The 16,566-nt window shown below is 51.2% G+C and overlaps 4 protein-coding genes across 4 annotated transcripts; 2 read left to right on the top strand and 2 right to left on the bottom strand.

The window, feature by feature from the left end:
* Nucleotides 1-2,709: 2,709 nt before the first annotated feature.
* On the bottom strand, nucleotides 2,710-3,107 carry MAA_02543 (Ribosomal protein S25; the record flags this gene model as incomplete). Its single annotated transcript, XM_007820541.2, has 3 exons — nucleotides 2,710-2,732; nucleotides 2,812-3,043; nucleotides 3,078-3,107. 3 exons carry the CDS (start codon nucleotides 3,105-3,107, stop codon nucleotides 2,710-2,712), a joined length of 285 nt encoding a protein of 94 aa, XP_007818732.2.
* Nucleotides 3,108-3,597: 490 nt separating this feature from the next.
* Nucleotides 3,598-4,487, top strand: MAA_02542 (uncharacterized protein; the record flags this gene model as incomplete). Its single annotated transcript, XM_007820540.1, has 3 exons — nucleotides 3,598-3,737; nucleotides 3,841-4,024; nucleotides 4,170-4,487. 3 exons carry the CDS (start codon nucleotides 3,598-3,600, stop codon nucleotides 4,485-4,487), a joined length of 642 nt encoding a protein of 213 aa, XP_007818731.1.
* Nucleotides 4,488-4,998: 511 nt separating this feature from the next.
* MAA_02541 (GCN5-related N-acetyltransferase (GNAT) domain protein) lies at nucleotides 4,999-5,814 on the bottom strand (the record flags this gene model as incomplete). The annotated part of the gene is made up of 1 exon (XM_007820539.1): nucleotides 4,999-5,814. The coding sequence occupies one exon, from the start codon at nucleotides 5,812-5,814 to the stop codon at nucleotides 4,999-5,001; it is 816 nt and encodes a 271-aa protein (XP_007818730.1).
* A 2,714-nt stretch (nucleotides 5,815-8,528) lies between these two features.
* MAA_02540 (SH3 domain-containing protein) lies at nucleotides 8,529-14,737 on the top strand (the record flags this gene model as incomplete). The annotated part of the gene is made up of 2 exons (XM_007820538.1): nucleotides 8,529-14,034; nucleotides 14,088-14,737. The coding sequence occupies 2 exons, from the start codon at nucleotides 8,529-8,531 to the stop codon at nucleotides 14,735-14,737; spliced, it is 6,156 nt and encodes a 2,051-aa protein (XP_007818729.1).
* Between the last annotated feature and the right edge of the window lie 1,829 nt (nucleotides 14,738-16,566).

Genomic DNA, 16,566 nt, shown 5'->3' with positions numbered 1-16,566 from the left:
GACGGCGCTAGAGCCAGCAGTTGGATCCTCAGGTACCCAGGAAAGTACCCTAATTACGCTATGCAGCTACGTACCTTCCCAGGTACCCTCGCCCTTGACCCCAGGGTGCTGGCTCGTTTTCCACGGCAACAGCGCGCTTCGTGCTTCTTGGCAGCCTCAGGCCCGAAGGAGCAAGTGCTGGCACCGAGGTACGGGGTACAAGCTCTGTACCTGTGAGGTACTTGTGAGAATTGCTGTGGCTCAGGCCTAGCCGTGCCTGCGGTCAAGAGGTACTTGCCAAATACAACGGTCTGCAGCTGGTTGCACTGGCGCTCGCCTCAAGTCCCTCAAGTCACTTGAATCTCACATTGTAAAGTTGGCCATGTCTCGAGAGATGGAGCCTCGCGAGGCCTGAGATCCGGTTCAGCCCGAACTTTTTTCTCGCTTGAGGCACCAGACACCTGGCCTCGACTGTAACCAGACGCCTGGAGCCTCACGGCTGGCTGCACGCTCCAGTTGCTCTTCTGAGCGACCCCGGCCAACCACGTCCAGCTGTTAAAGAAAAGAAGCGCAGGCTGTGCCAACCATCGCGAGCTGGGCAATTGACAATGCTTGGGTTAAAGGAACGTGCGTGTGACTCGTGAGAGAGAGTCACTGGTCTTTGACTGTTCCCCATCCCATGCCCCTACTCCAGACTCCAGACTCCTGGATCGGGCCCCTTCTAAAGTCTCAATTTTGCTTACGGCGATACGGAGTACGGAGTACCGGAACCGCACAAACAATCAATTGATACTGTGAGCCCTACCATCCATCACTGGTGCCAACGTCTATGCGTGACTATGCCTGGACCTCATGACCATCAATACTTCCACTGCCTATGACTCGGCTTTGTCCTCCTCGACCCAGCCATGTCCCCTCATCTTGATGCCTCCTACGCATCAACCATGGCATCGTGGCATAATGTGCACATGAAGAGAGAAACTACCTATGTAAGGATTGCATTGGCCATTGGTCCCTTGGCCAGCCAGGTGAGTCGCGCAAATTGCATCGTCGGCTCGTGGCGACGGTGCGACTCGGATAAGGAACAGTGGTGAACTACTACCATGACCGACTGTCATCCCGTGGCCGTATCCACAACTTCAATGTTGCCCCAGGGAGGCGAGCCTGGACTAAAACAAACCAGACCAGGCTTGACTTTTTCCAGTCATCTTGTTGTCCTCCAGGTACGGAGTAAAAGTATGGGGCATTACTCCGTACAACAATCGCAGACACGGAGTATGGAGTCCATGTCCCTTGGGCCGACAAGAGTACATGACAAGTACATGCCCGTGCATGGTAGCATCCGAGCCGCCACATGGAGCCTCCGAGGCTCAACTTGAGGTTTTTCCCTTGGACCCTCCACTCGACCCCCGACGCCAATCGACTCAAGATGCAAAATACAATGGGAGACATTCGCTGAAATGGACTATGCTACGGAGTGCGCGCCATTGCTCCCACTCTAAATAAAGACATTACTCGTCCTGTCTTCATTTACCCTGTGGAGCAATCCCTGTTCTGGAATATCAAGCTCGGCTGTCCCAGCGTCCAGCGGAACACCCGACAATTAAAATCCGTGATAGCCTTGTCTGGTGTCTTTCGGCATTTGATAGATCTTGCGCTCTTTTGTCGCTACCACTTCCTCTAATTGACTTTCTATTGGCCTTCATTCTAGTACAGCTTTCTCATCGATACAACGCTCCGGGTGATATCGACGGAATGCAACTCTCAAGACCTAGCTGTGCCTGAGAGAAGCGTGGTCTCTGGTCAAGAAACCCACAACAACTGTTCCATTTAGATACATGCTCTACGGATGCTCATTCGTTTTGTTCAATACTACACGGAGTAGATGCTCAGGACTGATCCCAGGACCTGGTTTCTCTCCTTCAACAACGCACATCATGACCCCGGTACTACTGCTCCATGAAGCTTTTACAGAGATTATTCCAGTGCAGCCGATATTGTAGGGTGCGTTTATTCATCATGCGAGATGAACAGTATTGTACTTAGAATGGAGACGTACTCCCTGTCCCTGACTGATCCACTACCTGCCCAGGCATATAAACCGAGGCAGGCACGGACGTTGAAGCCTGTTCCTATTGTACGGAGCAGAGCATGATGCAATTGAGCAAATTCTGTGGTCCGTAGTAGGCGACTGGAACTGCCTTATTTATAACGAAGGCTCTAATACAGAACATGGCATGTGTGTGGACGCCTAGTCTAACCAGTCATGAGTATCATCAACAGCTTACCAGGCGAGTCTTCGTACAACAGCGAGCTAAATCTCATACTTGATATGATGATAGATAATAGCCTACAGTGGGAGTCACAAGCATTCGATCAGGCTAGCCGTCATGGCGAAACGAAGAGTCGTCAGATTCTTCTGGCCACAGACTGTAGTACAGAAGACATGACTACAAGTCGTCCAATGTCCAACTAGACCATCACAGGAGACGTTATTCACAAGGCCGAGAGGAGCAACTTGATATTGTTTCAAGATCTTTCATTCCATTGTCGTATGCTAAAGCACAATTCCGGTCCCAAGGTATGGTATAATACCGAGTATGAATTCGTCCCAACCAGGCTTTTTATCTGCCGTTGAAAAAAAACCGTCCACTCTAATGACTGCTGAGATGGTTGCGGGCCACTCAGACACCGTTACTCCAGACACACAACGTTTTTTCCTTGCCGATTTTAGGAACCACCGACAGCGCGGGCTAGATGAATGTCAGCATTTCATACTTGCATCTCTCCGAATCTCGGGTATTTCGAGTGGCTCATGGGTGTGGTGCATACTGTAGATCTTCATTTTGCTGTGGGTGACAACGGGCTTGATGAGGCCCTTCTCCTCGAGGTCAGCAAGGCACTTGCGAGCCAGAGAACCGTTGACCTTCATTCTGTCGACGAGGGTGGCGACGGTGACCAAACGGTAGGACTGGACATCCTTGTAGAGCTTCTCGGATGTCGTCTTGTCGAGAAGGACGGCGTGCTGAGCCTTGTCCTTGACCTTGCCCTTCGACCACTTCTTCTTTTGCTTCTTAGCTCCAGCAGCAGGCGCCTACAAATTCGCGAGCAGAATCTTGTATCAGCATTTCGGCATTCTCTTCGAAAAATACCATCACCTCTCATTCAGGCTCATGATAGAAACATGGCGCCTCTAGAGGGACGGGGGGAGGGGATCTCGCTTGGCGTACCATTTTGATCTGTTGTGCTTGACGTTGACGGGAGTGTGGAGGAGAAAGGGGATTTTTTTCACCAACTTGAAGCCAAAGTCATTCCCACTCAGAGTGGCGGGCGAAGCGGCCCCCCTCTGTTACGCAGCTGGATTGGAGTTTCGCCCAGGGCAGGCTTGCCCTAACACAACAAGTGCGTATGGTACGTACCGAAATTTTTACGCAACCTGATTCGTCAGCCGCACCCACCACCAAAATTTCCCAAGCCCTACTCTCGCTCGCAGCCGAAAGGGACGCAGCCCATTCTCCAAACCCTCCCGAAAAAAACTACCATCTCGCCAACCTGCAATACTAACCCGCAGTCCGCCCGCCAGATCGAGAATATATTTTCGACTGCAACACAGCCAAAATGTCTGACGGTGGCGATATCGAGGTCGAGAACACTGTCGTCTCTGACGTCCTCCCCAAGGATGTTGTCAAGGAGGTCGGCAACATCAAGTTGTTCAACAAGTGGGACTACGATGTCGAGGTTCGCGACATCTCTCTGACGTACGTTACGATACCACATGGGCTTTTTTTTTTCGGGACTGGAAGGAATGGATTTTGGGCTCAATGGAGGAATTCAATGCTGATGGATTCTATCTGCGAACAGTGACTACATTTCCCTGCGAAACCCCGTCTATGTCACCCACTCTGCTGGCCGATATGCCGTCAAGCGATTCCGCAAGGCCAACTGCCCTATCATTGAGCGATTGACCAACTCACTCATGATGCACGGCCGCAACAACGGCAAGAAGCTGATGGCTGTCCGCATTGTCGCCCACGCTTTCGAGATTGTACGTTTTTTTCCCAACCCTGCGACGCCGGTATAAATAAACGGTCATGTCATGATTGCCTGTTCGGCATGATTTCCCCCCTTGAAAAATGTACACAGGGACTAGAAGAAGAAGGCGTTCTCAGTCTAACACGGCGCATTTTTAGATCCACCTCATGACCGACCAGAACCCCATCCAGGTCGCCGTCGACGCCATCGTCAACTGCGGTCCCCGCGAAGACTCTACCCGAATTGGCTCCGCCGGTACCGTCCGACGACAAGCTGTCGATGTTTCTCCTCTCCGCCGTGTCAACCAAGCCATTGCCCTGCTCACCACTGGTGCCCGTGAGGCCGCTTTCCGCAACGTCAAGTCGATTGCTGAGTGCCTCGCCGAAGAGCTGATCAACGCCGCAAAGGGCAGCAGCAACTCCTACGCTATCAAGAAGAAGGACGAGTTGGAGCGTGTAGCCAAGAGCAACCGATAAATTACCTTTTGTTACTCGGAGAAGAGGGGAAAGGATTTATTTGGTATTGTCTGGAAAGAAGGAAAAGGCGGGGATGTGGGGGATTTTCACGGCTGGGCTTCATGGCGTGGTTCTGGCATCCTTGAAGAATTGCATTTGTGCGTTTCGGGTCTGGGAACGCGTAACGGCTATGGATTTGTCACAAATCGCTCTAGAGTCTCAATAAAAAGTTGGCTCGGAAAGAGTGTAAATGAATTTAACGCCCTTTGCACTTGTACCATACACTGCTCTTGGTGAATGCAAACGCCAATTTCCATGTTTAGTCACGTTAAGGATAGCAGAGTGCTAATGTTGGATTTGAATGGCTCTAGTGGCCAAATGAATTGCCAACGGAGCCCGCATCCAGGCCTCAACCTGATGACCGAAAGACTATGTAGTCTCGTCTAAAATCTAAAATGTGGACATGACATCAGACATCGTAATTCGTTAAATGCAGCTCGCTCACCAACGTGTTGACGTGGCGCCAATGTCCCTAAATACGGACCCCCTTGGGGCTGACCTCCAACCGTTTAAACATGCCGACGTGAGGGATTCCTTCTTCCCACCACTTGCCCATGCCCTTGTCGACCTGGAAACCCAACTTTGCCCACGTTCCCACACTCTGCTCCTGGGCATGAACACAGACAAGACCACCCCACTTGGGTATCTCTGTCTCGGTCGATGCACCCATCTGCTCGAGGCCCAACTCGGTGATGCTCGGGTCGAAGAACGACGGGTTGGACCGCAGCCACGACAGGGCTGTTTGAATGAGAAGTCCGGAGAGGCCGTTGCCTCGGTATTCCTTGACGACAGCTAGTCGGCCCAGTTTGATGTACGGTTCCCTTCCGTCGTGGAAGGATGTCGGGCGGTCTAATCCAGAATTTGCTGACAGGGAGCTGATATCAGGTGTGCCGCGTTCCTTCTCATTCCGCAACTGGCCGTTCCAGTATTCACCTCCAATCTTGGGGTGGTTTGCATGGGGGAACGGGACCAGGCGAATGGTCCCGATGGGCGTCGTTCGAGTTGAACTTTTGCGTGGCTGGATGACATTTCCATCCTCATCCCGTACCTCTGTTTCTTCCGTCTTGTTGACACTGGCGTATACTACCCAGTGGCAGGATCGGGAATCGTCACTGTCTTGCTCATTCTCCAGGGGCACGTTTTGTTCTTGTACAAAGACGCTCTCGCGGACCTCCATGGCGTCTATGAAGACTTTTGGTATAGTTGGTGGTTGCTCGTTGTGTGGTTTTCCCGGCTCCAAGCCCTCGAGCTTGCTAGGCTCTAGCAGCGAGATGAAGGGTGTGCCCATTGTCGCCGAGTGGGCATGTATGTCTCGGTATGTAGCTTCGGGTTTGCAAGATGCAAGAGAGAGAGAGAGAGAGAATGAGCGTGTGGGATTTGGCAGAAAAGCCTATAATCGATAAACAGCTCGAGTGTAAATCAATTTTGGTGCCCGTGAATATCTGATGCCCGTTGTAAAGTAAAAGAAGGCGTGCTTCTGCGCGGGGACTTTGCAGGCCCAAATGATGTGATGTTGATGTGCACTTTTGAGGGGGGCTGATTAGATATGAGGATCAGCGCCGTGGAAGGTTGCGAGGCGACAAGGGGTCTGGTGGTAACGAATGATATTGTGCACCAATCAACAATACGGAGTCCTTTGTTCGAACGAGCCTCGCAGAGTTTGTGCTTTATTGTCCAATGGTGTAAATATAATGCCTCTCTGGCAATGAGCAGAGACGTCTTGGTCTGTTGCTGGTGGCTTACCGCCTCTCACGGAATGTGGGCACTATTGTTTCAATGTTGGGCAAAAAGCGCTCTCGTCCAAGTATGGAGAACGGAGTACCGCGACTTGATGAGTACAGGCAAGGTGGAGCGAACCTGCATTGATTAATGGATTCATGGCATTGACGTGGGCTCGCATCTCGTGTGTCGGTTCACGCAATAAGATTATTTATCCAAGGAGCATCCGGGGAATCTCCGCCATGATCCCACATCGACCGGGGATGGATGACTGTCACGGCATACAAGTCTTGGGAGTTGCTCTGCAGAGAGAGGGTGTTTTGTTTCGTTGATTGTGAAAGGTTATAGATATAACACACTGGTCTAAGGCTCATGAGCATGGTGCAGTTTCAAGCTACCTTTACATGGCTGACTGGCTTTGGCACACTCGGACACTCGCCTTGGGTATGGGTCGAAGTTTTCTCCAAGATGGCCAACTACAATATCCGGTAGCAGAACGTATTTGGCCACTTTCCAGCATGCACTAGCATATAACAGTATACAATCGTGTATTGACCAGACATGATCGTATTTGATGCTAGGCTGGCGGCCCACTCGGCCGGATACCTTTGGCCTTACTGGATAATATTCCACTTAGCTTTTGCAGGTATAATGCAAGATCCAATTGACTAAAGTACTAAGTACCTAGGTACCTGGGCAGGTCGCGGATAGCTTGGCAGGGCAGAGGGCGTAACTTCAGAAAAGTGTCGCCAAACCACACTTTAAAAAACCGCTTCCCTTGCCAAGAATCTGAAGTGATTTCTTTTTTACAGTTAGATGAACGCTAAGCAGGGGACATGGAACATTGTGGTGATCATTTCATCAGGTCCTACAACACAATGGCTTTTTGCTGTCCACAGTTGACATTGAGCAGTGGGAACGGCCGGTTCATGCATTCACGGTTCATGTCGCGTATGACCCGCCAACCGCTCATTAGAAAAGTATATTTTCTACAAGACCTGCGTTGTCCCTGTCACGCTGTCTCCAACGCTGGACAACGTAGCAGTGAATCCCATATCCCATCAGTGCCATCGTCGACCAGCCTTGCGATGTGTAGGGTAGTCCAGTCCCATTACTGCACACCTACGACCTTGACCTACTTAGGTACCTAGGTACCGACGGGTCCCACACCCGAGTCTTCAACCACAGGCGCAAACATTGAACGCAGAGCCACATGGCCGGGGAAAGCTAACGTGTCTCGTGCAGAGCCTCAGACACGTTATGTATTCCGTGACACTTGTGACACTTGTGACACCGTGACACTCTGTCTCTTGTTGGTAACGTCGGAGTGCGTGTTCGAGAGTCAGAAGCGCATGAAAATACTACTCATCTGAACGCCCCTGCGGACTGGTCTTGTTGGGTCGATATGGCTGGCTGGCTGCCCCACCGCAGCACGACAAGCGGCGGGCCGTGCACCAGAGCACCAGAGGACGAGAGGGCATCTGGACGAGAGAAGGGCCCCAGGGGTCGACGAATCCGGGGCGGGGGGCTTGCGGCACCTGGCGCGCTGGCGTGCTGGTGTGCACATGCGCTGGCTAGAACCGTCAATCATCATCGATATCACAAAAAGAGATATGGACCCTCATCTCGACAAAGTACCAGACCTCTGTACTCCGTACTTTCTTTTCTTCAGCCAGAATCTGCGCACTCAAATATTGTCCCCTTCTGGTTTCGTAGCCTCGCATGTCGATTGTCGTCCTCTTTTTTGCATGTGTTTTCCACACTTACGCCCCCCCCTTTCGCATTGCTGACTTTTGTGACATTTCCCGACACAAAGTAGTTCTTCGAGTACTGGCAGAGTGAGGTTGCCCAGTTTGGACTGGGCGCCGGTGATAATCGATAAAGAACCCTGCTAGTCAACGCTTGTCTTCAGGGGTTTGCCTGCGCACCCCAAAGCACAAGAGCCAAGGTGGCAAGCACCCTCGCCCAGGTGCATGGCTAAGGTTCAAAGGACCCCAGCCGTCGGTGAGTTATCTCGTGTGCCTTTCGGCCTCCCCAACCCCTAAGGCGTTTTTTTTTTCTTAAAAAATCAAATCAATGACAAGCGTGAACAGTCCGCCGATCGAGGACCATTGATGCTGTCGCCCTGCCCCTGAGCAGCGAGTGCGTTCGGTGTAAGCCTGGCCGCCGCATTCGCATCTCGCCATCAATTGTCCCGGGCTCGAACATTCAAAGCTTTACCGATTACGATATCGCCCATCGCCAGATTGCCTCGGCGCAGGTGAGCGCCAACGCTGGAGCTCGATGCCCTGGCAGCCTCTCCCTCGGATCGCATTTGCTGTTGCGACATTCCCCTTTGCTGCTGAGAGTCCGGCCGACCTGCCGCTTGAAATTGGCGATGAGCTCTACATCATCGAGGAGACGCCAGACGGAAACTGGCTGCGGGGGTACTTGGTCGCGCCGCCGAGCTTGCTTGCCGGTCTAACTTCGGTCAAGGGACAAACTCTGGAAGCTCGAGTGTTCAGTGGCATCTTTCCCCGTAGCTGTGTTGAAGTTCGAGAGATGCTAGGGGAATCCGACGAGCGGGACGACCAAGACCAAGACCAAGAATCCCATGCAGACGAAAACCCAGATACAGGAAGCCCCCGACCTGCCAGCGACTCAGCCAAGAGCGGCATCACCGGGGGCGAGCCCAGGAAAGCTACTTCTCCCATCAATGCTGTTGTTGGCCCGGACAAGGGACGAAAACCATTGTCAGAACTAAGCAATGGCACTTTGGAGAATCTATCCGCACCTGTGAAGCGAGACCCAACCGCGCCAAAACCCGCCGCACCGGTTCCCTTGCTAAAAATTGGGGACGAAACCCCGACATCTGCAGAGGAGCCCTTAATTGACGAGATTGCATCGTGTCTGAGAGAGTGGCATTCCAAGAATCTTCACGAGCTCCTCCTCTCTAGACAATACCGGGACCTAGACAAGCTCTCCAAGCTTATTACTAGCCTCAACCTCAACAGACAGCAATTCTTGTACAATGTTCTCACATCTCATGAATACGACCGTCTACGAGAGAAGACAGTATGGGATTTGGTGCGAGTGAACAAGCTCTGTGGAGGCGAAGTCATTGTTCGTGATCCAGTCGAACGTGGGCGTATTCTGACTGGAGATGATTCTGTTGTTGGGATAACTCGACTTCAGTCTGTCATGACTCTTCTCGATGAGCCGCCGCAGCCAACTCTCGAACTGACTAGCCTCCATCATCTGCTCCTTGACGTCAAGGGCTTCGCTGGATCGTCATCTGAAGCCACAACCTTGGTGGTTTACCTGGTCACGAAGCCACAGTTTGAAGCTCTATCGACCCTATCAGAGTCATTCGCCGTTGATGTCCCTGCGGGCGGCACAATTGGCGGTATCGCCCAAGAGTCAGCATCACGAACTCTCTTTATTGATCTTTCCGCTCATGATATAGGCGACTCACCGTCGGCCGAATCTGATTTGTATTTAGTAGTAAAGGTTCTTGCTTCGCAGCAGGTGCTGCCAGACAAGCCAATCTCAAGGTCTGGAACGGCCACAGAAGGATCATTTCCAAGAGAAAACTCCAAAACCCCTACTTCTAGCGTATCCAAATCCACTAGGCGAAGCTTGATGTGGGGGAGCAAGCCTGGACGTTCTACTCTCTCTCGAGGCTCAGTCCTCCCCAAAAAGGAATCTTTTGAGCAGCAAGGCCCGCGCCCCGTGACGACATCGGATGGTTATGGGCCTCCTAGCACGGCTAGCTCAAAGAATGGAACAGGCAATCCAGAAGTAGCCCAAACAGTACAACGCACTGTTGGAGTTGGCATCTTGAAAGTGAACTCGATAATGAAGCAAGGGGAAGAGGTTGAGCAGCTTGTCAATATCTGGTCACCGGTGAATGGTCGGGCATCAACGGAAAGGGATATGGATGACGACTTTGATCCACTCATCCTGGAGCTCATGGACAATGCCGCAGGACGATATGAAAGGTCACGTAGAGGTGAAAGATTACAAGTCTCCCTGCAAGCATTCGACCACCCTGACGCAGACGCCTTGATCAAAGCGACGCCGACACTATTATCTGGCATTTGCAAAACGAATAGAATGGGCTTCTCTGGAGCCCCAACGAAGCCAAGATCTGATATTTATCTCACAATCAACACAGCTTCTTTGGCACGCCAGCATCTGTTATCTCGATATGGAGGAAGCGCAACCGCTATGCCCTCTGGGATCCAAGGCAACAACTTCCAAGTTACCGTAGAGGTTCGTGCACCTTCTGGTCAGCGATTCGAAAACTCCATCTATGCTGGCTCCAACAAGGACCCAGTGACGACGTTCAAGACTGCAGCCGCAGAACGAGGAGAAGCCTGGAACCAGACACTCAGACTTTCATTGTCGCCGGCTGATGTATCCACGGCACACGTTGTCATGTTCTTGTGTGACGTGCCCGGCCCTCCTTTCGCTGTCGCCCATATGCCCTTGTGGGATAGACAGGCGTTCATCCGGGATGGCCGCCATGGGCTGCTTCTCTATAAGATAGATGAAAACACTTCAACAGCCCAAGCAGGCCCAACCGGCAAGGGTGGGTATTTATCCGTGCCTTGGGCTCCTCGAGGGAGGGACGAACACTCTGAAAATGTAACGGGCCCGTTGGCCGTGTTGAACGTCAATACATTTCTCTGCAGCACACGATTCTCCCAGGACAGAATCATCCTTGGCCTTGTCAAATGGAAAGATTTGCCAGGAGAAGAAGTTTCCGCAGTCTTGAGACAGTTGATGTTTGTACCTGAAATTGAGGTGGTCAAACTGCTCAGCGACGTGCTTGACGGACTGTTCGGAATTCTGGTCCAACACTCCGGGAACAACGAGTTTGAAGACTTGGTTTTCACTGCATTGGTCAGAGTCTTGGGCATTGTGCATGATCGTCGATTCAATCTAGGCCCCCTGGTTGATCAATATGCAGAAACTCAGTTCAACTACCCCTTTGCTACTTCGGGCCTCGTCAGTTCATTTGCGCGTCTGCTAGATAAGCCAACTGAGCCAGAAACCTCTCGAAATCTTCGGTCTACATTTAAGGTTGTTAGGCACATTTTGAAGTTCATCACTCATGCTCGAAAGCAGCAAAAGGTCAAGGAAGCGGGCATCGGAATCACATCTTCACCACAAGGGTTCACTCGACAACTTCGTTCCATTTTCAAGGCTCTCGACCGCATGATGCGAAATCCTGCCCCTGTTCTTGTTGGCAGTCAAACATTGGCAGTGCAACACTTTCACACTTGGCTGCCGGAGCTTACGGGCTTGCTGAATACCGAAGAAATCACCCACATTGCCATTGACTTCATGGATTCTTGCACTCAAGTCAAGGGTAAATTGATCTTGTACAAATTGGTTCTCATCATCAACTATTCCAAGCTGGAGCTTTTTGCCCACCCAGATCAAAAGTCTGCACTGTGTGCCAACACGGTCCGCTGGATATCGCCGCATTGGGGCCATGTTGAAGAAGTCACGGAACAGTGGCGGGAGCAGGTGCGTCTCTGCTGCTCTGTGATTGCTAGCCAGGCCGATTACTTGGGCCCCGAAATACCGGATCATATACCGAGGATCATCGATTCGTACCTGTCGTTGTTATCGTTGCCTCCGAAACCCCGAAAGCGACTCTCGCTCCTCTTCCCATCGGCCTACCCTTTCCCCTCGAGGCCTGTTTCTGCCAATCTCACATTCGACGAGAGCCTGGCAGAACTGTCCGCCATTCTCTCTGCCATATCCAATTCCACCGCCGGGATGCAGCTTGAGTTGGCGGCCGAGGCTGATCAGGGTACCATCTTGGAGAACTTGCTGCGCGTGCATATGAGCATACTCTCAGGCGAAGCTTTCCCCGCCAGCTGGCTCAGTCTGCACATCTTCCATCACAAGTCGACTATGCGCACTCTACAGTACGTGGCCACCCTCATGCTGGAATCGTTCCTACCAGACCCTGATGAGGCCGAGACTTTCAATATGGAGCTGTGGAAACTATTCTTTACAACACTCCTCAAATTGGTGGGTAGCACGTCTCTGGCGTTGGAAACGTTCCCTGAACAGAAGAGAAGGGCTGTTTGGAAAATCGCCGGTGATGTGAGAGAGCATGGTGCCGAGCTTCTGCGAACAACATGGGAAGCCATTGGCTGGGAGACCACTATTGACGAGCAAAACCGCTACGGCCTCTCCAAGATTGGAGGATACCAAGTGCAATACGTCCCCGCCTTGGTTGGACCGATCGTCGAGTTGTGCCTGAGCGTTCACGAGGGTTTGCGACGAATGGCAGTTGAAGTTTTGCAGACAATGATTGTTAGCGAATGGGCGCTTAGCGAAGACTTGACTGTCATTCAAACGGAGATGATTGACAGCTTGGATCAGTTCTTTAAGTCCAAACCCCTGACAGAGAGCATACTACAGAAGCTCTTCATTGGCGAGGTGTTGGAGCGGTTTCAACCGCTGTCCGAAATTCCAGACGAGCCACTGTACGTCGCAGTTCGAGAACTTGTATCCACTTTGGACGAGTTTCTCGATCTGCTCGTTGCGGTTCACGGAGGAGACGACAGTGGAGAGGCAACAAGCATCATCAATCGTTTAAGACTAATGGAGTTTCTTCGTGATATGCAAAAGGAGGAAATTTTTGTTCGCTACGTGCACCAACTTGCGACTCTGCAGGCGGAGAGCCGAAACCACGCCGAAGCCGGTCTTGCATTGCGCCTTCATGCGGATCTTTATGAATGGGATCCAACTAGACAAGTGAAAGCTCTGGAAGAGCCAGAGTTCCCAGCGCAGACACAGTTTGAACGCAAGGAGAAGATCTATTTTGATATGATTAAGCACTTTGAAGAGGGCGAGTCATGGAGCAATGCCCTAACTGCATACAAGGAGCTACAGACACAATACGAGACCAATGTCTTTGACTTTGCGAAACTCGCTAGGACAGAGCGCGCTATCGCCACCATCTACGACACCATTTCCAAGAGCGAAAAACTGATACCGAGATATTTCAAAGTTGTATACAAGGGGTTGGGTTTCCCATCTGGTGTTCGGGATAAGGAGTTTATTTATGAAGGAGCTCCAACGGAACGTGCGGCGGCCTTTACCGATCGAATGCAGGAACAATACCCTTCAGCTCAGATTGTGACATCAGGGCGCATTGACGAAGTGGAAGGACAGTTCTTGATCGTATCTTCAGTAACCCCACACCGGGACATGTCTCATCAAGTATTTCAAAGAGCGCGTGTTCCCCAAGTCATTCGTGACTTCCTAGTGTCTTCGCATCCCCAGAGCTTCTCCTTTACAACCAAGCGTAGCACGGCTGGTGCGGTAGAGAATCACTATGCAGAGAAGACCGTTTTCGTCACTGCCGAGCCTTTCCCGACTATTCTGCGTCGCAGTGAGATCATTGAGACTCATGAGATTAGACTCGATGCTCACGAAACAGCTTTAGAGCGCATCGTGCGGAAGACACAGGAGATGACGGCTCTTGAGCGCCGACTATTAGATGGAGAGGAGGAAGTGGGACAACTTTTGCTGGATGCGACATCTATTTCCGTAAATCCGTCATCTGAGCAAAGCGTAATGTGTTATCGCGGGCTGCTTCCCGAACCTGAGGAGGGGGAGGAGGACGAGGACGAGGACGATGAGCCAGAGCTGGAGCCACATGACCTTGCAATCAAGATGGCGCTCGTGGACCATGCCATGATGATCAAGAGGGTCTTGGCCCTATTTGCCAGAAGCAACAACCCAACGCTGTCTCAGAAACAAGAAGAACTCCAACGATGTAAGTCAACCTTTGATTCGGCATGAACTGATTACCATCTAACATGTAGCCAGTTTTCGAAGTAACGTATGAGCCAGAGATCGCATTGTTTGCTCCTCCTCCTCCAACGCCTCGCGAAACAGTTTCGACCCCGTCGACAACTTTCCGAGGCACTTTTCCGCCAGTCGATCAAGGCCCTTCGCAGTGGGCACATATTGCCACGCCCTTGAACGGCACCAAAGCTGAGGAGACGTCCATTGTTCGCCAGGTATCACTTCGACAGCGAAGTGCCAGACTAAGCTTCTTGCCTGGGCGACGACAGCATCAACAACAACAACAGCAGCAACAGCAACAACCATCGCCAACAAAGCAGGAGGGTGACGAAGCTCCTGAAATGGAAACCGCCCCTGGAAGCCCAGAGTCCAAGATGTCAACCAGCAGAAGCCGAAGCTTTAGTAAGAGCAGCCGACGACAGAGCATTTTTAAGCCACCGTCTGTGGACGAAAGCTTGCAAGATGCCGTGAATGGAAGTGGACGACGAGGCAGCTCAGCTAGCAAGGGAAGCGTGGATAGAAAGAGCAGCAGCATTGACGAGTTTGTAACGGAAGCAGAATATCCCGTGGTTAAAAGATCCGGAAGCATGAGGAAGAGATTAAGCCTTTTCAAGATGGGGATCAAAAGCAACAAGCACGGAGGGACGATGAGGAGCGTCGACGAGGAGTAGGAGAGCACGCCCAACGGGCGCTATTTGCATTGGAGGAGATGGAAGAAAAGAATAGGCGCCGCAAAGAACGGTGCCACAGGTGTGAACAATGTATAACATAATATTAGACACCACAGGCAGGAGGAGATCGTATACAAAGGAGGGACTGGATGCGAAGCGGGGGAGATGATACCACTGACTATCTTTCTATCTTTTATTTTCCTTTTCTTTGTGCACGTGGAGGAGAATCTATCCTAGGTGTTCTGGATACCACCGCGTGGCGATGCATATAATTCTGAAACAATGATGGGGGATTTCCATTTCCAAGATTAAAAAAATACCAACAGCTGTGTATTTCAAACATGGTCTACCTAGGTAGTTTATATGCGCATTTACGAGCCAAAAAGAAAAACAGACAAAGTACACAGCTTCCTCTGCCATTTCTGCAGCTAGGCATTATGCAATCGTTGTGAAAAGTGGGTAGATGTCATGTACGCTGTTTCATGCATACTATCCCATAAAGACGCAGGTCGTCGAAGCAGTTAAACACCCCTCCGTCCAACGACTAAATTTCTGCTACCGATGCCCCATTGCCCTTCCTGCCGTCGAGGTCCCTCGTTCTAGGGAACATGGCCAACTGCTTCCGTCTTACTTCCCATCTCCTTGAGCCAGCCTGCGCGGGGGTCCTTGCTACCCGCTGAATGAAACCAACTTTAGCCTTGTAACCATGTCTCTATGCCGCCGGTACCTCTTGTGCTTCAAGCCCCGGCATGGATGCAGAGATTGTTCGTACCCCCCCGCGCGGCTACCCGGTCTGTAATGCGTCCCCTTGCGGCTCTTCGTCTCCGGCGGGCTAGTAGTATTTGCCGGGGTGAATTGCGGAGCGGGCGGAACCGGGGCCGGAGCTCGTGGGACCCACGTCCCAATAAGGCAATTACATCAAAAGGGCTCCAAGGACTCACTGCCTCACCGAGGGAAAGTATCTACGCCATTTTTTTTTCTGAATCGGCTTAAGGATCTAAAGTATGCCAAAGGCGGTGCTGCATGATTCTACTGTCTGGAACAGCGTGGTCAAGGGCAAAGAGCAGGTACGCACGCCATCTGCGTTGCGTTGGTGGCATGCGCGGTTCAAGCGGGGCGAAAGGTCCGCGGCTGCCTTGAAAATGCAACTAGTAAAGGCAATGTTGCGCAGCTTGGACCATTTCACACTTCACAAATGACCACGCCAAAATTTTGGCCGTCAAAAATGTCCTGATGCTTTGCTTTGTTTTCCGTGCGCTTCGGACAAAGGTGTCGTGCATGTGAAGCCTCCAGACTCACTATTTACCCTAGACACGGGCGCTCTCACGAATTCTGCTGGCCTAAAAAGAGCAGGGGGACTAGCAGTTATGGCTTTTCTTTTTCTCTTCTTCTTTCGCTATTCATTTACATCTCAGAGTAGTAGATAAGTTGCCAGGTTGGGCAATGGACTGGTTAATATACGTCTTACGAGGTATTGTGGATGGCACTTCTGAGATTTAGGTCTTGGTATAAAGCGCGAGGTGTACTTGCCAATTTTGCTACGATGAGTGCGGATCACGAGGATAAAATGGCAAATAATAGGTTACATTGTGTGGATCGTGAGTATTACCAGAAACCGCAGAGGGACTACTGAGGACAGAGGCATAGAAACATCACACTGAGAGTTGTGGACACTGGTGGATATCCAATGTATATTATATATATATATGTGTGTGTGTGTGTGTGTGTATAGTTGACTTTTGCGTGCTAAGATCTATCTGATGCAAAGCACAGTAGGACATGACAAAGTTAAATAAACTGATAGGTAAAATTAAAACATAGGGACGGTA

The sequence above is a fragment of the Metarhizium robertsii genome (assembly GCF_000187425.2).
Source record: "Metarhizium robertsii ARSEF 23 chromosome Unknown MAA_Scf_4, whole genome shotgun sequence".
Taxonomy (NCBI): domain Eukaryota; kingdom Fungi; phylum Ascomycota; class Sordariomycetes; order Hypocreales; family Clavicipitaceae; genus Metarhizium; species Metarhizium robertsii.
This window is presented reverse-complemented; position numbering and strand designations above follow the sequence as displayed.